Source organism: Lemur catta, chromosome 10 (assembly GCF_020740605.2).
Source record: "Lemur catta isolate mLemCat1 chromosome 10, mLemCat1.pri, whole genome shotgun sequence".
Taxonomy (NCBI): Eukaryota; Metazoa; Chordata; class Mammalia; order Primates; family Lemuridae; genus Lemur; species Lemur catta.
The window spans coordinates 64,660,613-64,686,679 of NC_059137.1; the positions used below are offsets into that span (position 1 = coordinate 64,660,613).

Sequence of the window (26,067 nt, forward strand, 5' to 3'; positions counted from 1 at the left end):
CATAGTGAACTGTAACCCAACTGGATGCAGAAGCAGACTGTAACCTTGTCCTGTAACAAGGAGCTGAGTCTCAGCCAATCACAGCAGCCAAGTGTCTGCCAGTCCCCTGGCGGCCAACTGTTCAAACCATTCTTCAAATAAGGCCAAAGCTGAACCGTCAACAATCCAGCTGTTTCTGTACCTCACTTCCGTTTTCTGTGTGTCACTTTCGTTTTTCTGTCCATAAATGTTATCCGTCTGTGTGGCAGCCCGGAGTCTTTCTGAACCTCTTCTGGCTGCCTGATTCAAGAATCGTTCTTTGGTCAATTAAACTCTGTTCAATTTAATTTGCCTAAAGTTTTCTTTTAATGACACTTATCAAAGTGAATAAATTAATGCTTTAAAAATAACCAGTTTTCTCTCCCTTAACTTGAATTAGCAATGAAGAGATTTTAAAAACATTATTAGAAGAATAATGTTCTAAATACATACTGGTTATGTTTTATAGTTAATAAAGGATCTGGCATGAATGGTCAAAAACTTGGAGAACAAAATTAGAAATTGAAATAATATATGTGATGTGAAAGAGTTGGAAACAGAATGGAGCCCTGAAGTGACACATAAACGGGCATTCACTTAGCCACTCAATTTTCATGACAAGATGAAAATTTTGATATATATGTATATTTATGTGTATGTGTGTGTGAGAGCATGATTTGGGAATCATACTAGATAAATATATATCAAAAACATTATATTGTTATCCCCTTCACAGGGATATATTAATAGCCATATATGCAAGGAAAAACATGAGGAAATACTTCATTTTATTGTTTTCCCCCAGAATTGGGTCTGTATTGCTGTAATTTGGAACCATGGGGGAAGGGTGGAGTGATGTGGAGAGAGTTTAGAGAAGAAACACGTGGTGAAAGGGTTGTGATAGAAACTCTAGCACCAAGTTAAAGAGCTGGCTCGGTTTGCTCAGAAGAGAGGCGTGACTTGGAGGTCTTCAGGAATTTAAAGAATAATATGAGGCAGGAAAGATGACCAGCTGTTCTCCATAACTAATGAATATGTAATTTGAGGAAATAAACTCAAGCTGAACTGGAAGGGATTCAGATTGACCGTTAGAACAATTTCTCTATTGTGAAGGCCCCATTAGGATGGCTGGTTTGGGCTTTTGTAGAAGTCTCTCTGACCACATAGATTCAGATCATTTTAAAATACAGGGAAGAGTGGAAAGGACTGAGCAAAATAATGTCTCCAAGTATTTTTCAGCCTTAAAATTGTGTTTCTGTGATTATAATTTTTTTTGTAAAAAGAAAGAAAAGAAATAAGAAAGAAACAAGTTCTGGTCAGGTGGGTTAGATTTCCCTCTAGTGGTGTACAAAGGAATTTAGTACAGCTGTGTTTTCCTAGATGTCACTAGGAATGGAATGACACTTGGAAGGAAGCAAAGATGTATAGGTATTCTAGGAAAAAAAAAAAAAATCCAAGGCAAACAGACCTCATTTTTCTCCCTTACGTATTGAAATGGACTCACTCGGCTATCACTATGCACTGATTTCCTGGGAGCTGAGAACACTCCTGGGAGGGTCGGTCATCTGATGGCATGCAGGAAACTCCCTTGGGTTTGGAATTTGGCACATGTCTCCCAGGGGCTAGCGTCTATCACAGACCAGGGCTGTTCAGAGTTTTGACGACAAGCCTTTTTCTCAGTTGACCATTGTGATCCGATCTCCCTTCAAGGTACTGAGTGTGTGGCGGCCCTGTTCACCCACACTATGCCTGGTCTAGGACTTATGGGAAAGTATGTAACCATTCATGTCCATCCCACGGACATCTCCCTTTCTGGTAATAGATACAAAAGAGATACTTATTACAAATCTTGTGAGAATATCTTAGCATTGCCAAATTATCCTAAGAAACTAGTGACCTTAAGAACAGAACACTGAAGGGCTAAAAGTTGTGCCATGATCCTGGTTCTGGGTCAAGTTCAGGTTACAGTTTAGAAACCACAAACCCTGAAAAAATTATATTTCCTTTCCCCATTTCCTCTTATGTAATTCAAAAAAACCAAAAAAAAAACACCCCAAAACAAAATTATTATACCTTTAAAAATAAATGAAGAAAATCTAACAAAATTTTAATTTTTTCCTTAAGATGCTATTCTAATGTTCCCTAAAATATTAAATATCAGCTTGTTACCAAGTTATTTCCCATTTTGTTGCCTTTGTTTTGCTGTGTCTGAAGCACATGCTTAATCAGCTATTGGTTAACCCAGTGCTGTTTATGTCCACAAATCACCGAGTCTTGCTGGATCTTGTTTACTCAGCCTGAAAATGGAGCATGAATGAATTTGCATTGGTCCCACAAGTACAAAGGGTCACTGGCTATAACTCCTCTTGCCAGATGAATGGGTTTGACAAGCTGTGCCCAGCACAATCTGTCTTTCCCAGTGTCAGCCACATTTCTGTGCCTTTCAGCAGAAAGCCACCCAAGTCTCATGGACTGGTGGCAATTCAGGCTTTCTTTGAAGTGGTGCATAGTAAATCATTTGCTTTACTCATAAATGAGAGTGTATCTTCACAAACGAGTACTGATGATGAACCTGGAGATTGGTTGTAACCTCGGAAGAAAGCTCTGGACCAGTCTGTGCAATCAGCCAGCATCTGGAGGAGGCATTGCCTGGGCTTCCCACCACGGTCGTGCTTCATTTACACAGGGAAGACAAGATCTGGGTTGTCAAGGGGAGAATGTAGCTGTTTTAGCTCTCCTGTCTACTCTTGGCTGATTTTAGGTTTGATGTCCTAAATCCAGAATCAGAACTCCTGTTTAAGATGTAGGTGAGGGAGTTTCCCACCCCTGGATGTTGCCTGCCAGGAAGGATGCTGGGAGGCCTGACAAACTCCAGGGGAGAAGCATTTCCAAGCTGGAATGCATAGATCTTGGCAGGAGGGAAAACAATGAAAGACTGGTGAAATTCTGGTTGTACGTTCCTTTTTTGAGTTTTATTTCTGAACATTTTTGTTGCTAGAAACCATCACGTGAGGCATTGTTTGGTAGCCTTGGCCTGTGTACTCCATACTTCATGAGATGAGATGGAAGGTAGATGAGGCTGGAAGAGTGACTTAAAATGTAGGCTTCATTATTTTTCAGGTAGGAGGAGGCCGACAGACCAGGAGATGACTGGCATTGAAAGATGGTTTGTTCCTCACAGTTCCCGAGAGGAAGGGACAATGTCATATGGGGAGGCAGTGGGCTGGGTCAGGAGGCAGAAGGGGCAAGGGGAAAACATGGGCAAAAGCCTTTATTGGGGTTTCTGTGGGCAAGGCAAGGCAGGTTTAGGATTGGCTAGTTTGAATAATTTCAGCAGGCTCTGGGGCATAGGAACTCTCCCCAATTGCTTGGTACCTGGCCTTGGGGTGGTTAGGGCAGGGAAGTGGTGGCTAAGTGTGAGAATCCTGCTAGATCCTGATAAAAGAAGTGTTGGTTTGCATATGCAAGGCAGGCTCCAGGGTAGGTGGTTTGTTATCTCTAAGAATTAGCCAACCCCAGGAAGGGAGTCCCTTCCAGTGTCAGCAAGATCTCAAGATGACAAAGCATTGGAATCAAAAGACATGCTTAATCCAGAGAGGAAAAGATAAAACCACTGTCACACTTTTGCTGCCCTCCCGGCTTGGAGTAAGAAATACTGAGTTGGGGGTTGTTCAACAATCCTGTTGTGTCCAAATAATGTGCAATCTGGTGGTTGTTCCAAGCTCACTTGCCAGGGAGAAAGGCTTTAAACACTAGAATGGGTGTGAGATGAAAGGCAGGTTCATGGAAGAAAGGATTCCTGGTGTCTGTGGCTAACCATGAGGCATACGCTTGCTGGCTTCAAGGTATTAAATACAAAAATCGGTCAGTAAGCTTTTCTCTGTAAAAGCCCGGATAGTAAATTGTCTAGGGTTTGCTAGCTGTGTTACTTTACTGGGGCTGATGTAACAAAGTGCCACAGACTGGGCTGGTTAAATAACAGAAAGTTATTGTCTCACAATTCTGGAGGCTGAAAGTCTGAGATCAAGGTGCCGGCAGGGTTTGTTCCCTCTGGGGGCCACGAGGGAAGGATGTGTTCCAAAGCCTCTCTGCTGGGTTTGTACATGGCCATCTTCTCCCCTTGTCTTTTTACCCCATCTCCCTCTGTGTACATCTTCCCTGTGTCTAGATTTTCCTTTTTATAAGAACACCTGTCCTATTGAATTACAGCCCACTCTAATGACCTCATTTTAACTTGATTACCTCTATAAAGACCCTATCTTCAAGTAAGGTACATTCTGAGGTACTGTCAGTTAGAACTTCAACATATGAATTTGAAGGGACACAATTCAGTCCATAACACGAGTCACATAATCTGTGTTGCAACTTCTCAACTGCCATTGTAGCACCAAAGCGGCCACAGATAATACGTAAATGAATTAGGCTATATTCCAATAAAACTATATTTATAGGCACTGAAATTTAAATTTTATATGATTTTAACATGTCACAAAATGTTCTTTTGATTTTTCCCAACCATTTAAAAACATAAAAACCATTCTTAGCTCATGGACTGTACCAAAACCAGGTGGCAGCTTGGGTTTGGCCCAAGGACTATAATTGGTTGACCCCTGCCTTACAGGTTTTTGAACATGATATATTATGCACAATTTCTGATTACATTCAGTGAAGCATGCATCAGAATGAGTTTGGCTAAACAATACGTTTCGTAAAAGGCAAAATTACATTTGTATTCATGTGTGTATATGTATAGAGGAATTTTAAAGTTTTAGAAAAAAATACCAAATAGCTCCGGAAATCTCCAACATTGGCCTTCTGAGACTGAACCCCATAGCTTTTGATCACAACCAAACATGAAAGGAAAATGTTTTACAATATGTTTGTATTCATGAAGTTAAACTCCCTTTTCAGGTCTTTGGTTTCTTGTTGGAGGGTTTCTCCTTTTTTTATTTAAAGCAGTTGCTTATAAATGATTTTCAGATGAGCAGCACTGTAAGTATGTCAGAAGAAAAGGAAAATGTTTAAGGGATAAGTGAGATGAAACAAGAAATGATAAAAGTGAGCTCTGGTGAATACTTACAACACATGGGAAGCCAACATGTGCCATTTTGGCAGTTGCCCCTAGCCGGGGAGTGCTGTGACATTGTATGCTGGTGTGAATAGGGCTTCCAGGAACTGGTAACAAGGCACTATTGCATTTTAGTCTCTTTAACACAGTGATCCTCAAATCCGCTCTCCTAGGAACCCCCCCTACCCTCCAGGAAGCAACAAGTCTGTTGCTTTGTGTTCTTTGTTTGCTTTAGTTACATCCTTGGGAACAAGATGGTCAGTGTGGTGTTCAAAAAAGCTAAGATTCCTTGATGATATATTAAGATTTCCCAGTTGTACATTTTACACCGTCTTTGACTATGTATTTCTATATTGGTGAATTAAGCCACTGACTCAGCATTATCTATTTCATACTAACATTGTTCAGCATTTGCAGTCATTATGAATTCACTTTCCTTTTAATGGGTAAGATTCAATAAAAAGTTTAAAAGCAGTCCAGGCACAGTGGCTCATGCCTGTAATCCCAGCGCTTTGGGAGGCTGAGGTGGGAGGATCGCTTGAGGCCAGAAGTTCAAGACCAGCCTGAGCAACATAGTGTGACCCCCACCCCACCCTGCTCCACCATCTCTGCAAAAAAAAAAAAGTTTAAAAGCAAGTATATTTTATACTGTTACTAACAGCACTTTATACTTTTGCTACCCAAAGGGTAGTTCTTGGACCAGCAGAATCGACATCACACAGTTGCTACTTAGAAATGCAGACTCTCAGACCCCAACCCAGACCAACTAAAGTAGATTCTGCATTTTAACAAGCTCCTCATGTGATCTGCATGCACGTTAAAGTTTGAGAAGTATCGCCATAGACGACCTTTGGGATCCTTGTGTCTACCTTTGCTTAACAGGATTGACTTTCCCTCCAGACCTGATAACGCCCTCTAATGCCAAACCAACTAGAATGCATTTATAGCGTAACTGGCCTCTGCTATTCCCTCCCCTATGCAGAAAATAACCCAGAAAAAATGTTCCAAGATTCTTAAAGACCTGTCCCTGCTTCTCAGGTCAATTAACAAAAAAAGTTAGAAAATCAGTTTCACTTTGCATCTCCATAGAAATGCTCCCTCCATGTCAACTCAATCGTGTTAGACGGTTTTCTTCACACAGTTGTAATAGTTGATCTCAGAGATTCAAAATAAGCCATGGATGAAGTAAAGAAAGTTCTAATTTGATTTTGCCAAGACACGAAGCTTTGCTAAAATTGTGGGTAGACAGTCTAGTGAAACCTCAATTACTAGGAAAAGGTCAATTATTTAAAGCACTTAAGGGTTAGGTTATGTGGCAGCTGAGTCAAAGACCATAAAAGAACATGTTCCTTTGTCAAAACTGCCCTAATAAAATGTGTATTAACTGTCCATAAATTCCACTAATAGTCTTCATAGTGTGGGGATGGATCTGTGTTTGTGTAGAGGGCTCATTTCCATCTTTTTAGTACCTGGTGTTAATGACTCTCCTACTGTACTGCTTCCTCCATAAGATTCAGGTGGCTTCATGGCAGAAGTTCTCTTATATTTGCTTCTGCTACTCAACGCTGCTATTCAGCTTGCTCAATGTAGCCATCCTTGCTAACTGTACTTACTGTGGCAGTCCTTGCTAACTGCTTTAGAAACTGATATACCCTTAAGGAATGTGTTCCAAAGGCTGTGACGTCTATTCTTTCTGTTTTTAGCGTTGTCTTATCCAACTGCAATCTGATTGTATCCTCTCTGGCTGGATATATGGGGCCCCAGTGCACACAAACAAAAAGAAGGCTGGCTTTCCTGGGCTGAGAGTGTCTGACTGACGCACAGAGATGTTGCCTCTGATTTGAGTGGCTTTGGGTGTCTTTCATCTAAAGAGCAGAGAACACTGGGTCTGACATTCTTAATCTCCTTTTATGTTCTCTTTCTTCAGAAAAAATAATATGAACTTTGTTTTATGGGCAAAGAAGCTGAAGCCAGAGGGGTTGTTGTCAGTCTAGCAAAGGTCAGCCTGTTGGGACTGGAATGCTGGTCCACTCACTTCTGTCCTGCTGTTTGAGCAAGCCAGGATTCCTGCTTCAAATAACAATAATGACGATAGTGTTCATTAGCATGTATCAGGTGCTTGCCTGCGTATGGACTAGGTAGAATGCTATGTGTTTTGTGTTATATCTCATTCTCTCCACAAACTAATGCTACAGGTACTTGTGCTATCCATCTATGTTTTACAAATGCGAAAACTTTGGTCCTGAGAATTTGAATAACCTACTGTTTCTAAGTAGTATAGCTGGTATTTGGACCTAGATTCTCACTCCAGAGCCCATGGTCTTTACTAGGGTACCATTCTGTGTGCCATAAAAAAAAAATATGTATATAGGGATGCTCACTCACTTATGGAAAATAAGTTGGAGTAACCAGGGTGCCCATCTTCAATCTGGCATAGAATTAATGCACCGCAATCCAGCTTCCAATAGTGTTCTCAGATGCAATCCTCAAGCCCCACAATTCCAGACTAGTAGGAAGTCTGGTCTCTCTTTCAGACCTCCTACTCCCTTTCATGTCCTCAAATCCTTTCTAAAGGGTTAGCTCTCTCTTAGAAGACCATACTCTCTGGAAGCTGGAGAATGCCACCATGCTACTTGTAACCGGTTACATCAAGTGGGCTGTGGGGTGGTGGTTTTGAGACGTATAGAGAGACGGTTAACTCTTTTTCCAGAGAAGCAGTATCAGCACCCTGGGGTGGGTCTGAAAGGAGATGGTAGGGCTGGGCCTCCACCATCCGGCCACTGAAGGCCCCTGCCTAGGCCTTGGCAGTTCCTTAAGGTGGGAAGGGAAAAGAGCCTATACTCCCATGGCTCCACTCTGCCAGGACTTCCCCCTGCCAAAATGGGTGTGGGGTCTCAGTCTCTGTGCTTTGCAGCTTTTCTCGCATAGCTGCTTTGCTCTGGTGTGCTCCCTGGAGGGCTGGGTTGAGTGGAAACAGTTCCTGGATTATATATAGTTCTGTGCCTTGGTCACGGCTGGTTCAGTCCATGCTGAGAGTTTGCATCTCAGGAAATAGAGGCTGGGGAGGATCTTAGTCCCCTTACTCCCCAAAAGATTTCTGGGCTCCTTATGCAAATCTGCCAGCACTCCCGGCAATCTTCAAGCCCTTCATAGTGAGAATCCCTATTTCAGAAAAAGAAAATTTAAATTAGAATGCCCTAGATTCCTGTATATGTAACTATCCAGGTAAAATTCATACACATTAATATTGAGATAATTTCACCTCTTTCTCCATTATTGCTTGTTCAGTGGTAGCAAATTCAGATGCCCACCAAGACAGGCAGTGAATCCTAGATTGGGGCTAGTTTAAGGCAATAGAGCATGGTGGGAACTCTGATGTCACTCTGCTCTTGTGATATGTGGGCCTGAGGTTGCCAGATTTTTGGTTTTAAAAGAAGCAAGATATCTAGATTTTCACATGAAATTTGATTTTTAAATAATGGCAGGAAAATGATTACAAAATGAAACAAACCCTGTGGGAAGGACTTCTGGCTTCTAGTAATGGTGAACCAGATGATTCAAACTAACCCTCCCTCTGAACAGAAAAAGGCTGAAAGAAATATATAAAAGCATCTTTTTAAAATCATCAATGACCAATGAGTTAATAAGATAGTAACAAGAATAGAAAAAAGGTTGGAGCTCAGGGAAGTGAGCCAGAGCTCTTTCTGTCCTGGGGCATTTGCCTACCTAGGAGAGGAGCTAAAGAACAAGTGCTTTGGGTGAACTGCACAGGTCCTGGTGGAGAACCTGAGCTATTACAATCTGCCTCTGCTACCCAGGGGACTAACCTAAGAGACAGCTGACAGGCAGACGTGTGTGGCAGATTCATGTGGCTGAAGGAAGAAGGTTAAGTACTTACCAAAGGCAGAGATCCTGGCATAACAACCCCGGTTCTAGATTTTAAACTCAAAGGGAACCACTTCAAAGTAGTATACAGACTGTAATCCAGAGGGTTATAAATCCATGGCTCTGACTTTCTAGCTCCCTCACAAGTTTCATACAAGGAAATGAAGGAAACTAACAATCCTTGGTCTCAGCTTGTTTCTATAAGCAATTTTTCAAACAAAATGGCAAACAAAGATTATGAGGCCTTTCGATAGACAAAACAACAAGTACCAGAATCAAGAGAAACAATATATATCAGAAAAAGACCCACAGGTACTGGAATTTATTCAATACAAACTGTAAAACAGTTATTCGCACTATGTTCATGGAAATAAAACACTGAATATAATAACATCATCAAATAACTGGAAACTCAAGATGTTGGAATTAAAGAACTAAAAAGATAACTAGAATTAATAACATAACATGTGGGTTTAACAGCAGCTGAAGAGTATTAGTGAACTTAAAATATGTCAGAAGAAACTATGCAGCTGGAGAGATAAACAGTGAAAAATATGTCATACAGGGTAATAGACATAAAGGATACAGTGAGAAGCTCTAACATAATTTAACAGGAGTCTCAAAAGAAGAGGAGAGGCAGACTTGGGTTTAGGCAAAACTTGAAAAGATAATGGCTGAGGATTTCTCAGAACCAATGAAGGAGATCAATCCATTGGTTCTAGAAATCCAAGTAGGATATATAAAAATAAATTCATGTCTAGACACATTAGACTAAAATTGCAGAAAATCAAAGACAAAGAAATAGTTAGTTGATTGACAACTAATATTTCAACAACATTGAAAATCAGGAATCTGGATAACAGCCTAGAATTCTCAATCTAGTGTACCTCTCCTTCTAAAACACAAGCAAAATAAAGGCATCTTCAGACAAACAAAAGCGGGGAGAATAGTCTACCCACACAAAAAGAAATTCTCAAGGATATTCTTCAGGCAGGAGGAAAATTATTCCAGTGTATATCTGGTATAAAATGTGGCGATGAATAAAAATAAAGAAATGTTAAAAATAGGAGTTGGTATAAATGAACATTGGCTGTGTAAGACAACAGTAATGTCTTGTGGTGCTGAAAATAATGTATACTAGTTAATATTGTGGAAAATTAAAATATACAACCACAATAACTGTAAGTACCATGACAGTAATTATAATTAAGATCTTTGAATATACTGGAGGAAAGTAAAGGTATGAATCTTAGACTTAAATAGGTCAAGGATTCCTGTTATAATTTCTAGGTAACCATAAAAAAAGTAGAAAAAAATGACATAACTTCCTATCTTCAAGGAAGACATAGAAACTTTAAAAATATCAATCTAAGAAGAGAAAGAAAAACAGGTAGAACAAGGAGAGAACATATAAGATGGAAGATATAAATTCAGATTTATTGGTTATTACTTTAAATACAAGTGAACTAAATGCTCCAGGAAAGAGACGATGTCTAGATTTCAAAAAAAGACAACGATAAGCTCACTATAAAGATATATCTTAAACATAAAAATACAGAAAGCTTGAAAGTTAAAAAAATTTAAAAAGATATCTAACAATAATAACCCAAAATATAGCTCTATTATTTTCATATAGAGTAGATTTTAAGGTTGAAAATATTGCTAAAGATAAAGAGGAACTCTTCAAAATGATAAAAGATTTAATTCTCCCCAGAAGACATAACAAGTTTAAATTTATGAAGCAAACAAATGACAAAAATATAAGAGGAAAATAGAGAAATCCATGATCATCCTGGAGTATTTTAATACCCCCTCTCAGTAATTATTAGAATAAGTAGACACAGCAACTAGTAAGAATATAGAATATTTAAACAACGCAGTTAACATACTGACTTAAGGGACATGTATAGGTATGACACCAAACATCAACATATAAATTCTTTTCATGCTATAGGGAACATGTATAAAAATTAACTATATACTGAGGAATGAAATAAAACAGAGGATTATCACAAGGGCAACTAAGTTAGAGAGTAAAAACAAAATGGACACAAAAAAAGCATTTGATAAAATGCAATATTTATTCATGGTAATAACCTTGCACTTAAGACTCAAAGCAACGCCCTTTAATCTCATAAAGAGCATGTTAAAGGAAAATCTTGTACGTAAACTATATGGGCTGACTTTATTTTCTGTTAACAAGGGGGGGCAACTGATGCATTCATTTAGAAATCAAATGAAGTACAAGCAGCAGTCTTACCTATAACTTGAGTGTTCACTGTGATTGTTATATCTGACAATTTTTAGAAAGGTAGTAAAGTTAGTTTTCAAATAGTGCACTTAGTAAAGAGAAACCTTTGGCATTAAAACAAAATTTTTTTAAACTTTCAGAAAATGAAAACTTTTCCCCCAGTGTAAGGGCAGTCTAGGGTGGTGTGGTCCAGCCCAGCTTTGCAGTTAAAATCAGTGACCACTGGGTTCAGAGGTCAGCTTTGCTACTTATTTGCCACGTGACTTGGAGGAAGTTATGTAATGCCTCTGAGCCTCAGTTTCCTATTCTGTCAAATGGGGATAATACCACCTACTTTATGGACTATTATAAGGATTAAGTCAATACGTGAATTTGGAATAGTCCTTGACATAGTGGGTACTCAGTGTCAGCTATTAAAAATCACTAAAGAAGAATCAAAACTTCAGAACCAAAGGCACAAATTATAGATGAGGGCAAGAGAAAGTGTTTCCTCACTTTAAATCAATTCTCTGTCTTGCTGTGGAACCAATTGTGTTGCCTGTGACCTAAACCCAGCCAGGAAACATAACATTTTTTGGCTTCCTAGTCTGCTTAGGCAAGAGTGGGATGTATTTGACATTCATATGTACTTGCTGCGCATTCACTAGGATGGGGCCTCCTGGCAGCCTTCAGTGACAGAGTGGTGAACGCAGGGCTGGGGGTGATGCTAAGGGCCATGCCATTCAGACATCTGCCTGCCTGGTAACCACTGTGGGAGCCTGTTTCCGAAAGCTGTTGTCAGCTGTGAAACGCGTGGAGAAAGAGGAGCCCCTGCCGTGTGATGATATGAAAAAGATCTCTTCTTCTATGCTCATTAACACTAATTTGTAAGAATAGCCTTGAAATATGGCTTAGTGGCAATTTAAGGGTAGACAGGGTATGGCCTTCAGATCTGGATTCTAATTGCTGGTCCATAGGGGGGAAAAGCCAGCTAAACAGATTATCTGTGTCTGAGAATTGCTTTGATGCCTGTGAATCATCAGGCAATGAAAGATCATGTTTTAAAACTGACTGGGAACATTTAATAACAATACTGTTAATTCCAAACATTGATCATTTGCTATGGGACAGGCACTTTGCTTAGTGCCTCACATGTATTATCTCATTTCATGTTTACAACAACTCTGGGAGGTAGAAACTAACATTAGCACCCAGTTTCAAACATGAAGCACAGAGAGACAACGAACCTTGACTAGTTAGTGCTGGAGATGGAATTAAACCCAGGCCTAACTGATTCATGCATTCAAGCAACGTACTACATGCTCTCCCATATTACTCAGCCACTGATTTCTTGCCCCACCTAATGAATGAATGGTCAAGCAACACGTCAAAGCACTATTCAGAAACCTTTTGTTTTCATAAGGTATTGTTGCTTAACAAATTGCCTGAAAACTTAATGGCACACTGCAGCAATGATTTTAGCATGCACATAGATCCTGTGGGCCAGAAATTTGGACATGGCACAATGAGATGGCTTGCCTCACCCTGCTCCATGACATCTGGGGTCTCAGATGGAAAAACTAGAAGGACTAAGAGTGACTCAAAAGACAGGGGCTGGAGTCTTCTGGAGACTTCTTCACACGCATGCCGGCTGCCTGCTGGCCCTAATAGTCAGACTTCTTGCATAGCTGCTCAAGGCTTCCTGTCACCCAGCCTTTGAACTCACATAACATCAATTCTGCTGAACTCTTTTGGCTGAAGTATTCATAAGCCAAGTTCAAGGGAAAGGGGAATAGACTCCACCTCTTAATGGGAGGGACTCCAAAGAATTTACAGCCATGTTTTAAAACTGCTACACTATTCTTACCCTTCTAATTGGCTTCAGAATATCTAATACAATAAAGATGGCCCCATGCTGAAAAGCAAAAGATGCTTAAGCAGCATAGAGTCTCCAAGATATATTCTCTTTCTTCTTATCTTCTGGTTTGGAAAATGTTTTTGAAAAAGTATTTTCTGCTTCATGTTAGTGAACAGTGTTTTCATCAGTCAGGATGGGTGAAATATCATAATTCCATGGTAACCAACAATGCAAAAAGCTTAGTGGCCTAAAACCACTGAAAATCAGGTTTTTTTCTTGTTCACATTATATATTCATCACACCCTGGGTAGGTACTCTTCCATGTTGTGCTCGCTCCAGGGTCCAGGAACCTGGAACAGACATCTGGAGCATTGCTGGTCACCATGCAGAGGAGGAAAGGAGCTTTGGCTGAAAACAAGCATATCCCCTCCACTCTTAAGCTACTGGCCAGAAATAGTCACAGGGCCCCACCTAACAATGAGACGGCTTGGAAGCTCAGTTTTCCCATGTCAGGGAAGAGAGAAAAACTAGATATTGGCATGTGACATTAATAACAAATAATGATCAAATAATGCTATGCATGAAAGGAGTTTAAATGTATTGTTTTAAATACTCTTTCTGAGCCTAGACCTGAAAGGGCTTTGGAACCAAATCTTTGTAACTCATCTTTTGGAAGTGTGCAAAGGTGAGCTAGTTGAGATGAATGTGAACTAGCGTGTGAAGGTGTTCAGATTCTATTACACAAACCAAATTCAAAAGTCCAGTAAACAGAACAACTTGAGGAAATATGAGGGAGACTGACTGGCACCCCAGTTATGGTTTTATGATCCTTGAGTGTGCCTTGAGGAGCAAGCTATGACTACCTACGTCTAAGAATCACTTGTCCTCAGGGTTACCCCATAGTCCCGGGACAGGTTCTGTATGGGGTCTAGGGCTGTGTAGCCATAAAACCCAGGTGCTCTTCCAGGGTGAGGAGGTGTAAGATTTGGCTTGAGGATACCTAGAAGCTCAGCCAGGAGCCTTCTGATACATATCCCGCTGCGACACCCTCTCGGGAGTGCCCATGGGTGTTCACCCCCCCACACACACAGCACCCCCACTGCCACAGCACAACAAGGGCCAGCTTCCAAAGAGGCAGGGTGACTGTGGGGCATGTGCCCCCGGCACATAGGGTGGCAGGGCCTAAGACAAGAGAAGGCTGTTGATTTGAACTGGAGTGCTATGGAAAGGCATTCAACTTGACATTTAAAAATACATATATTAATTGTGTGCCAGCCAAAATAAAAGATCATAGAGTGGATCCAGTGGCTGAGCGAACCTTGTGGGTTACACTGAAGATGTTCAAGTGTTAGCTGAATTCAACCACTGGTTTCTATGATAATAGCAAAATGCTTATACACCCACCCCTGGGGCCAGGCACTGTTCTGTTTCCTATTCAATAAGTAGCTCATTTAATCGTCACATCTGCTCTGTCAGGTAAGTCTCCCTAGTCCATATAAGGAAAATTAATGCTTGGAGAGGTTAGGTAGCTTACCCAAGCTTGCACAACTCAAAAGGGGCAGAGCCAGGCTTTGATCCCGTACAGTTTAGCTTCAGAGTCCACGCATGTAGCCACCATGCTATGCTGCCTGCCTGTGTCGGGGTAAGGAACACAATGCTTTATGAGAGTGGTTCCCAGACCCGAGTTTGCATCAGAATCGGTTTGGGAGATTGTCAGCTACACATTCCCTGTTTGGTAGTTCTTCCTTGGCCTCAGGTAGCTGTCTGCTGAGCAATCTTTGGGAGACTTCTGTTGATCCTTTAAATTCATATCTAAGGAACAGGGCTTCCCAGGATCCGTAAACAGAAAGCCACACTGAATCACGTCATTGTTCTTACCAAAGGGACCCAGTTTTTAAAAAGAGACAGTGAGGACTGATCACCTAGATCTTGGCTTCCAGAATCTTTTGGGGAACAAAGCGGGGGACGAGGAGGCAAATGGAGAGAGAGAGTCCTTTGAATAACACACACTGGAGAGGCAGTGCTGCTTTTGATTTTTTAACCTCTGGTTTCAATCTCACAGTTACATTTCTGCTAGCAATTTTGTGAGAGCGGAGGGTACGAGTTTCCCTTTAAAGTAGCAAGTGTATTCCACGCGAAAGAAACCTGTGAAGTCTGCTATAGCTATACCCAATGAAGACAAATGTGAAGACATGAGAGGGACGTTTCGGGGGGCATGGGGATCTGAACCAGTTAGGAATTCCCCAACCTTTTGCAGTGTTTTTGTGGTAGAAGGTGGGGAGAGGGAGGGGGAGAGAAAGAGAGAAGAGAGGAAAAGGGAAACCAGAAACCATGACCAGGGAAGCAGTTCCATGCAGTTTAAACTGTCAGCTCTCCCAGGCTGGTTTGTAGCATGCGGCGGGACAGCGAAGGGGCTCAGAGATTCTGCCTAATGCCTTTCAGCTGCACAGATGCCGACCAGCGGGCCTGCTCTCCCCTTCCCATCCCCACACGGTGTGGAGCCCATTGGAGCTCCCAGTTGAATAAATAGGAAGATTGGCTTCATGACTCTTCTATTTTATTTTGGATTCGCAATCTAAATGCCATCCTCCAGCTCCCAAAGTCCCAAATCAACTGCAAAAGTGGGGCTGGCAGTGGGGCAGGAGGCCCAGCCTGCCTGGCCGATCTGGTTTCTGTTAGGCAGGTCACCGCACTCCCAAATGCTAGCTTAGCTTTGCTTTGATGAACCTCTTTGGGAGTATTTCATCTATTTCTGTCTTGGAATAGCTTTTTTCCTGCTCAGAAGAGAGCTTTCGTGAAGGCTTATTTTTCTGATATTGACAAGACAGATGGATTCTCTCAGCGTTGGGCTCTAAATCCAGATTTATCTATAGCCATTTTTCACGTCATCTGTTTCAGTTCATTTTAGGTCCATTTGGGATCAAAAGAGATAGGTAGATCTATGACATGAAAAGGGGATTAAAGTTAGGACTGCAATTGTGTGTATTGTGATGAAAATCAACACGTCTGCAGTGTTTAGCATTTTAATTTAATTTTTATTAGCAAAAACATATTCGATTTTGTTTTGAGTGATCTTTCTCTTCTATAAGTTTCCCAAATGGATTTAAAATAGCTGAGCCAGGCATCCATTGCCGATATGAATCTGGGCTACTGTGAACTGGCAGCATCCAGCCAATAGGGTACTTTCGTACAAATTAGAAAAAGGCACCCTCAGCAGGAAAGCAAGGGACAAGGAGGCTGGAGGACAGCGTCTTTGTGATAGCAAAGGCACACGCCCTTCCTCTGGGAAGAGGCAGCCCCTTCCAGGACTCCTGCTTGGCGAGAGGAGCTCGGGATGGGTTCCCATACTCCCTCACCCCATTGGGTGGGGGCCTTATAAAGTGGCCCTGTCGGTTACAGATCCTCATATTGGCTCTCTCTGTTACATTGCATGAGCGTTCAGGATTTGAAGGGCAGTGTAATCAGAAACTGTCTCCAACACCGAGATGTATTAGAAATGAAGCCAGAGGATGACTCCAGGTTTATAATTATAACAGGTCTGAATTACTCCATTACTTTCGGGATGTAAGAAATGTCACATTTCTGTATTGTATTAATCAAGCAACCTCTAGCTCAGCCACCTCCATCTGAATTGGCAGGAGACTCAGTAGTGGTCATTTGGGGCTTTCTCTCTTCTTGCGGATCATCTAAGACAGCACAGCAACCGGGTAGGAGGCGAAGGGAGGGCTCGTGCTGTCCCGGGGAAGAAGTAGGTCTCTGTGGTTGCCAGCGTGCTGCTGTTCCTTGCTGCTCTGCAGTGCTGCCTCTGCCCACCTGTCTGCTGCGCCGCTCTGGGCAGGAGCACAGGGTCTTTTCCGCGGTGGTCCTCGCCACTGCCCGTAGGCCATCCCTGGCGGTGCTGCATCTAAGGGGACTTGGGTTCCCACCATTGCCGGAACTCACAGTCCTTTCCCCTTTACTGCATTCCTGGATTCGACAGCTTTCTTGTTCCTTCAAGTCTGGAATTATGAAGGCATCACCCCAGCCCCTTCTCTACGTTAGCACTTAGTGGCTCAACCAGAACCACCAAATGCCTGCTAAGCCGTCCCAGGCAGATAAAGAGGGTCCTGGCCTTAAGAGACACAAGGGCCTGGACTCTCACTTAGGTTGGCAGGGAGGCAAGTGGGGGAATGGATGGATAGGTTCACCTCCCCCTGATGAATCTAGATGAATCTTCCGGATGAAGGGGGTGCAAAGCGCAAGGTGGTTCCTCAGTAGATCACCCCACTGCCTTTAGTACTTGATAATTCAGCCTGTGACATAATATTCCGGACCCACTGATTATTATTTTGAGCATTTCGTATGGGCAAGACACAAATTGTGAAGGAAACAAAAGACTTTTAAGAAAACGTTTGCCTTCCAGGAGCTTAGCGTTTAGTTGAAGTGTGGTGGGGAGAGAGAAGAGCTCCCCCACAGATTCCTGAAATTCAAGACAAAACATAGGAATTAACAGAGAAACAAGTGAGGGGTTCAGGGAAGGGAGAGATCCCACTTAGGTGGTGCAGGGGTAACAGAGAGGTTTCATTATAGAGGCCTTGCGGGAGGGTGGGGTTTTAAAATCATTCTAAGCAGAAAGCATGATGTATATAAAAGTGCAGGAGGGAGAGAGTGTGGGGCTGCCTAGGCTGAGATATTACAGCTCAAGGGGTGCAGGGGGTGGGGGAGGAGAGGCAGGGGAGTGGGGAGGAAGAGTGGAAAGGAAGGGTGTATTCATTTCTTGTGACTATAACTAGTTACCACAACCTGGTGGCTTAAAACAACAGAAATGTATTCTCTCACAGTTCCGAAGGCCAGCAGTCTGAAATTAAGGTGTTGGCAGGGCTGCACTCCCTTTGGTGGCCCTAGGACAGGATCCCTTCCTCGCCTCTTCCAGCTTCTTTCCGGTGGCTGCAGGCATTCCTTGGCTTGTGGCCACATCACTCCCGTCTCTGCCTCCACCTTCACGTGGCCTTCTCCTCTCTCTCTGCGTATACGATCTCCCTCTTATTAGGATAATTGTGATGGCATTTAGGGCCCACCAGAATAATCCAGCATAATTTTCTAATTGCAAGATCCTTAATCACATCTACACCTTCCCCCTCCCCTTTTTTTCCAAATACGGTAACATTCACAGGTTCCAGGGATCAGAACCTGATCTCTTTTGGGAGACCATTATTCTGCCTGCCATAGAGGGTAGAACCCAAACATCTCAGCCTGACAGCCAGGCTGAGAGTGGCTGACCATAACCTTGGAGAAGCCACCCAAGACTTTTATATCAGGGGATCACGTGAACAAGTCTCTTTCAAAAAGAAGCCCACTCTGGTGAGGCTGAGGACAGATAGCAGAGTCCTGTGAGCCAGGGACAGTGGGGGACTGTGTTAAGGAAGAAACAGTGGGGATGAGAAGGAGACAGTGCGGAACCATTGAGGGACTGCAGTCAGAGGGGTTGGCAACCACGGGGAAGTGCGGGAAAGGGAGAAAGACTCACCAAAGAGTACTTCTGTCCCAGCTGAAGGCGAGCTTGGTGGGACCTGCTCTAGCAGGAAGGGGAAGTTGGCACCGTGAACTGGCATGGTGAGAAAGTTCATTTTGGTTGGCAACAGGCTTAGTTTTAGAAGGGAAAAAAGTTCTTTTTCATTCGTAACAGAGAGCTGGACAATGATGGTTCCTTGAAATGATCCAAGAAAAACATACTTTGGGTGTTTATCTTATTAATGTGATTTAACTTTAATTTGTTTTAAAATTTTAATTTACTTTAATACCCAAAGAGACCAAGGTTAGTCCAAGAAATCCAACAGTGGAGTCTGTTGTAGGGCCAAGCCTCAGAGACTGGACCCAGAGCAGCAAAGTTACCAACTCAGGCCCTTAGGATTCGTGCCATTCTTTTCTCTCTACCGACTGTTTTAGTATTTCCTTCTGCTCTCTTTAATTCTTCTCCTGAATTCATTCTGCTTTTCTTATCTTTTTCAGAGTCTCTGCTTTCTCATAACCCTGGATTACCATGAGTATTATGCCTTCCTAGTTAATTATACCTCATGGGTTAGTTCCCACTGCTAATGCCCTGGTTTTTTCTTTACTTACCAGTTCAAATCCCTGAGGGAAAAATTCCAATCAGGAGGCTAAGTTTTGCCCCAGGCTATGGGGTGGGTTGCTAGCCAGGCTGCGGATTGGCTGCCTGTAGGTATGAGAGTCACTCCTGGTCCAATCAGCTACAGCCAGGGGGTGGGATCATGTGACACAAAGGAGGCCACCTAGCCTTTAGCTGGAGCAAAGCACAGCGTACCTTAGAGCAGTGGTCCTCAAAGTGTGGTCCTTGAAACAACAGCATACTGGGAACTTGTTAGAGATGTCAGTTCTTGGGCCCTACCCCAGACTTCTTGAATCAGAAACACAGGAGGAAGAGCCCAGCCATCTGCATTCTAACTACCCTCCTGGTGATTCTGGAGCATATTAAATTTGAGAACCACTGCCTTAGACTAAGTAAACTGTACATTGACCAAAAACAAATGTTTGAATGAAATCATGAGAGAGAGTCTGGCATTCCAGGTTCAGTAGGCTTTAAACAAAGTGGGAATGTGGATGTTAGTTGATCCTAGGGATGAGGAGAGGGTGGCCTTTGTTATAAATCCCTATTTTATGGATGCAAAATTTCAGTGTTTTCTGTTGTTGGATGATCTGATTTCTCTGGGTTGTATTGGCTGCCCCAAGAGATGAGCTGTGGTAAGTAGCTGTTCACTCTCCAGTCCCCACCCCCATCTCCCACCCTGCTCCTTCCCTGACCCTGAGAATGCACATTCCTTATAGAGACCAGACTAGTGCTGGGTTCCCTCCACAAATTTTGACAAATCTTGCTTAATAAGTGATTATGTTTCCAGCTGGGTTTTGTTTTCTTCCAAAAAATTAGTTAACTATTTACTTGGAGTCTTGTGACATTCAGGTCATTTACACCTTTCCTGTCTATTACCAGCCAGGGTAAGAAGTTCAGTCTGTTAGGTTTTTTTTTTTTTTTTTTTTAATGGACCTAATCTATATGAACGTGGATTACAACAACAAAAAGCAAGAGAGAAGATGGGAAGGAGAGTAAAAGGAGAAACCCTCTTTGTCTTTCCAGGGTGTGTGAGCATGTTAAAACTTAATAGAGGACTAGGATTAGGGTGAGGTTAGCTGGGTTCAAAATTTAAGAGGGTATTAAAATACTCAGTAATCAAGAAAAATGTTTTAATGCAATATTTTCAAAAATCAGGATCAATGCAAAAAATCCATGATAAACAAAGTTTCAAAATTTGAACTAGAGACAGGATTTGATTCCCTCTGTAGCCCGTTCACATTGGTGGACAGCAAGCATGCACCAAGCCCTGCAAGGTGGAGGAAGACACTGGAGCCACATGGTGGGTGCTGTTGAATGGATACAACATGGTTTGGAGCAAGATAAGCATTCACTATTTCCTACTCTTGACTATGGAAAAACTATGCCAAGCCCTCTAAGAAGCACTGGAATTAGAAAAAAGATGCTATATTCCTAACATAAATGATTGAAGCCTCTATTATTTACTTGCTTTGTTCATAAGGAGTCATTTGGAGCTTCCAGTACACACAACCCACGTAGCTGGGAACACCTCTTCTCCCCACCGTCCACCTGGTTTTGATCGATAAGGATGGCTGATCAGTCCTGCCCAGCCCCTCATCTGATGCAGGACTTGTCTGGTCTAGTGAGATGACCATCCCATGATTTCTCCCCATCCCCTAGGCTCATTTGTCTTCTCTGTTTGTCCTTGTCACTCACAGGTCTTATATTCAGAATTGTATGATGGGAAGAGCAGTAGAGGAGACAATCTTATGTTCTTATCCCAGCTCAGCCACTAAGCAGATGTGTGACCCTGGGTCAATCACGTCTCCTCTGGGCTTCAGTGTCCTTGTCTGTGGCATGAGACTAGATCATCCCACATTCCTCTCTGCTTTTCAAACTCTGTGCTTCCAGCTCAAGTTCAAGAAAAACATGACAGTAAAAATCCAGCACTGCTGCCCCTTCCACATGACCAGGATGCCCTTCATGAATGTCCATGGAAGTCTCTGTCTTATCTTTCCGTCAAACTGATATATCAGTCATTTATTCCACAAATATTTCTTGAATGCTTCCTATACACTTTACACTATGCACTTTACACTATACACTATACACTTTTCTCAGCCATGAATAGGACAAAGTTCCTGTCCTCATGGTGTGACCAGGCATGAGCCACATGATGATGTTTCAATCAACAACAGGACCACATATTCAATAGTGGTCCTTTAAGATTATGATGGTGCATATATAGAAACCTGATATATGGCACTTGATATATGGCATTGCAAATCAAGTACAGGAAATGATTGATATTCAGTAATATTGCTAGACCATTTGGTTTTCCATATGAAAAAATATATACTAATAAAAATATATTGGCTGGTCATGGTGGCTTACACCTATAATCCCAGCACTTTGGGAGGCCAAGGCGAGAGGATCACTTGAGGCCAGGAGTTTGAGACCAGCCCAGACGACAAAGAGAGACCCCCATCTTTACAAAAAATAAGAAAAATTAGCCAAGTGTGGTGGCATATGCCTGTAGTGCTAGCTACTTGGGAGGCTGAAGTGGGAGGATCACTTAAGCCCAAGAGTTCAAGGCTATAGCGAGTTATGATCTCACCACTGCACTCGAGACTGGATGACAGAATAAGACCCTGTCCTCCATCCCCCTCACCAAAAAATATACGTATGTCATGTAGGTTTGTGTAAGTACACTCTATGATGTTCTCACAATGATGAAATTCCCTAATGACACCTTTCTCAGAAAGTGTCCCCATCGCCAAGTGATGCATGACTGTATTTATACACTCAGGGAAGAAAAAATACATTACTTTTTTATCCATAAAAATGGGAGCTTAACTTGAAGCACCATAGACATGAATCCAATAAAAACATGCAGTGACCTTACTTTCTAGCTTAACTGGACTGAGACATGTGCTGTCTTGGCTAAAGTATGTTAAAGATTGGCAGCAGGCAGAATTTCTCCTTCATGAAATCAGAAGGCTTGAAGAAGATGGGAAATAGACTGACTTTCTCACTGTTTTGTAAGTAATACCATGTTCACGCACCATCTAAAATCATAGTGACTGGTGTGTGCTCTACACTTTAGAAAACAATGTTTTGCTCCTATGAAACAGTAAGCAAGAAGTGATTCTTCTCCTCTTCACATCCATCACCTCTCCAAGAATCTATGTCTTAGGCTTCTAAAGTACCCCCGCCTCCTTCTAGAGACCACTGAGGTGCCTCCTGGGCCCCAGTGTTATGTGATGGGGAGAAATGATCTGTTATTTCTGCAGCACTGGCCAGTGGATTGGCCTGTCATCTCGGAAGCATCAGGATTGGAGTTCTCTTTTTCTCTTTTATGGATACATAATAATTTACATATTTATGGGCTACATGTGACTGTTTGTTACATGCATAAAATGTGAAATGATTGAGTCAGGGTATTTGGGGTATCTATCATCTTGAGTGTTTATCATTTTTGTCTGTTGGCATCATTTCAAGGCCTCCCTTCTAGTTACTTTGAGATATACATAATAATGTTGCTAAATACAGTCCGCTAGTCTGCTGTCAAACGTTAGAACTATTTCTTCTCTCTAGCTGTGTTTACATGTTCTTTAGACCCATGGTCTTAGGATGGTGAATGAGCTTTGATCCTCAAGTTGCATGTGTGTGTGGGGGGGGTGTAACTGGGGACAAGGATACAGCAGAGGAAGACTGGGGATTTTCTGAACTTCCTTAATTCACAGTGCTCTTTTTGTAAAATGCTTGAATGCTCTGGTAGTTGGGTTGTCCATTTTCCTATTTTAGATAAATTTCTTTTGGAGCTGCTTAATACTTTGGAGATCATCTTCTCCCCCTACTCCCCTGCACTGCCCATTCCAGTCTCCTTTGATGAAGGAGAAAACAGGTTGAGAGAGGACATATGTCCTGCCCGTGATGACTCTGTCTGTAAGCAGCAAACTGGAATTTGAATCCAGATGCAGGCCACAGAAATCCATCACAAGGCCCCATCAAGTGAGTTGTTCACACACATTCTTTCTCTCTTTCCAGGCAGTGCTGAGCCCTCTCATAGCCATCGCGCTGAAAATATCCCAGATTCATGAGAGAACTGGCCGGAGGGGACCTACTGTCATTACCTGAATGGAGGAAAGATCACTCACCAGGGCCAAAGAGCGCTCAGCGAGACATGCTTCACCAATGCCTTCTTGTTACCTGTTTGTGCCTCTTATGACTTTGGAAAAAAAAACAAAAGATATTTTGCTTTTGGGGGGCCGGGGGTGGGTAGGAAAAAAATATCTGTTTTGTTTTGGTTTTGCCCAGTTCCTCCAAATGCAACAGGGTCTTTAATGGTCTGTTGAAGCTGCACTGTCATTTGATAACTATATTTTATCACACAAAGGACCCTCCCCTTTTAAGAAAGAATAAGTGGGCTAGGAAACTTAATCACAGCATCTGTGCATCATTGATGCCACGCGAGAAAAGCTTCTGAGATAATGAAAGAGAGAGTGCCAGAATTAAACTGACCCTGAGCCACAGGTACCCCTGGGCGGGCGGAAGAAGACACTCCTCAGCATGGAGGAGGATTTAGCTCTTCTCCCAGGTCAGGTCTCCAATGAGGGAAGGTTTTAGAACTCCTGATAGCCCACCTCACTCCCACCAACCACCTGACTGCCCACCCTCCCCCATCTCCTCCCCGACATCCCTGTATCACCTTCTTTCACATCTTCTGAAGCTTTCTACACATCACAATGGCACGCTTCTGACAAAACATATCAAAGGATGTTTTTCTCTCTTATTTTATAAATACTATTATTTTAGCTATTAAACTGGCTTCCTTCAAATCCAGCCATTCATTGTGCAGGCGGGAAGAAGTTTCTTGACAAGACTCTGCAAATGAGTGATCTAAATTTGGGGGGGGCCCTTCCTTGGTTATGTCATGTAGGTTGAGACATGGGTTCTACAAATTCCTCCTGAGAAGGCAGAAATACCACCATGTCTGAGATCTCTCTGACTGTTTTAGTAAGGACCTATTTGAATGCACTTGTTTGGACGTAGTTCTGATCTTACTTGTGATGGCTGTCAAGGGAGAGAATGAGATGCTGTAACAGTAGGAAGTGAAGTGAGTGCTGGAAGAAAATATTGCTGGTGGTATATGCCTGATGAGATAGAGGGGAGGGTGGGGACCCCTGCCGGAAAGCAGAGGGTCACAGCTGGCTTTCTTCGCTCGGGAAAAGGATATTGCAGCTGTAGCAGCCTCATCTGTACTCAGCCAGGACACGTGGTGTGTGGGACCTGTTTGCATCTGTTTTGCTTCCTTGGGAACGGCACACTCACTTACCCTGCCATTTGTGGAGATGACCTGGTGCACTTTGACTGTTAAGCAATGCATTATTGCTGTAGTCAAGGTTAGTGCAAGCAAGGAAACATTCCCAGTAAGGTATTTGTTTCCATTTTCTGTCTATGCTTCTGTCACAAACTTGCTAGGACATTTAGTAGCCAATAAAAAAAAAATTCCTTATTTTAACCTTATCCAAGGATTGTGGGTTTTTGCGTATTCACTTGTCTCACCATCTGAGAAACCTCAGTAGTGGTCACCTATCCTGATAAATCTGCCTTGCAGAGTGCTTGCGAGGGCTATATTTCACTATTATGACCTAGTAAATTCATTCAATAAATGGAACAGAAAAGGTGGGTTACTGAGAACTGCCTTTGGGAGTCAGCAGAAACTAAAATGGCACCTTATCTTCCATTGTAACTGTCTTCATTTCAGAATAATAGAACGGTGGCTTTGAGTTGAGTTTCTAAAGAACCACTTATGAAATTTTTCACCAGTGGAATAAAATTTGCCATATAGCTTTGGTTCTCACCATCTCTTAAGTGAGGGGCCATGACAAGCAGCCAGCCATTCATTAATCGTGGATGTATAGGTTAGGATAATCACATGCATTATTAGGCATGTCAGTTCTAGGTAAGAAAATATTTATTTTTTTCTGAACTTTCCGAACTTTTAATCATCTCTAACTTTTAGGTGCAAATGTAAATTAGTCCTCACTTAAAAATTTTGTTTATTTCAGTATGGAGTCATGTGTGTTCAGTAGCTCAAATATTTACCCATTGATCCATCAATTCATTCATTCATTCATTCAACAAACATTGGTTGAGCAACTAATCTAGGCAGAGTTCTGTATTAGATGTGGCAGGGAAATGGATAAAATGATATTGCTGCTCTTATGAGTTTATAATTTGGGAGCAGGAGACTATGACAAACATACACAAATATTCAGGTAGACATAAATGGTACAGCAGAGGCACAAACAATGCAATGGAACAATTAAATCAGAGATGGTGGGACACTAGGTACAAAAGGGATCTTCCCAAGAATAGTTTCTTGGGATTTGTAACCATTTATACAGTTTCACCAGGGGTGAATGAAACATGAAGAAAGACTAGGAGTTGAGAGCTAGCACGGCTGGAGAGGAGGCTGGTTTAGGGTCTCATGTGGATGGGTGGGGTTGAAGCAGACACAGGGCTGTGACTATCTGGCAGAGCAAAGGCATGGGCCCCGCCACGGAAAGCAGCAGGTGCACAGCTACCCATAGTCACAGAGCTGCTTCTCAGCTACGTCGCCAAGGGAAAGTCCTCCCGTAGCTCTAGTGCACAGCCTCCCTCTGGAACCTGCTCTCATTCTCATTGTCAAGATATTATTTCTGCCGTACACAAACTCCAAGCTTCTCTTGCTGAACTATACATGCATATTCTCTTGCCTGATTCTCAGGAGAGATGAAAGGCAAGAAATCACTCTTTCCCACGTGATGTTCTTTCTGTTCTTAAGGATGGAGCTCCAGTCACTGGCTTTTAACAGTAAATGACTTGAGAGATCCAAGAATTTTATGGAAACCAGAAGAGTCAACCATAGAGGAAAG

General features: G+C 42.3%; 1 protein-coding gene across 1 annotated transcript in view; it reads left to right on the forward strand.

The window, feature by feature from the left end:
• Positions 1-24,668, forward strand: part of PGM5 (phosphoglucomutase 5) — a 164,767-nt gene extending 140,099 nt beyond the window's left edge. Inside the window, exon 11 of the mRNA XM_045562397.1 lies at positions 23,195-24,668. Within this exon, the coding sequence (XP_045418353.1) occupies positions 23,195-23,284 (90 nt within the window). The 3' untranslated portion in view covers positions 23,285-24,668. The remainder of the gene's footprint in view (positions 1-23,194) is intronic.
• The last annotated feature ends 1,399 nt before the right edge of the window (positions 24,669-26,067 follow it).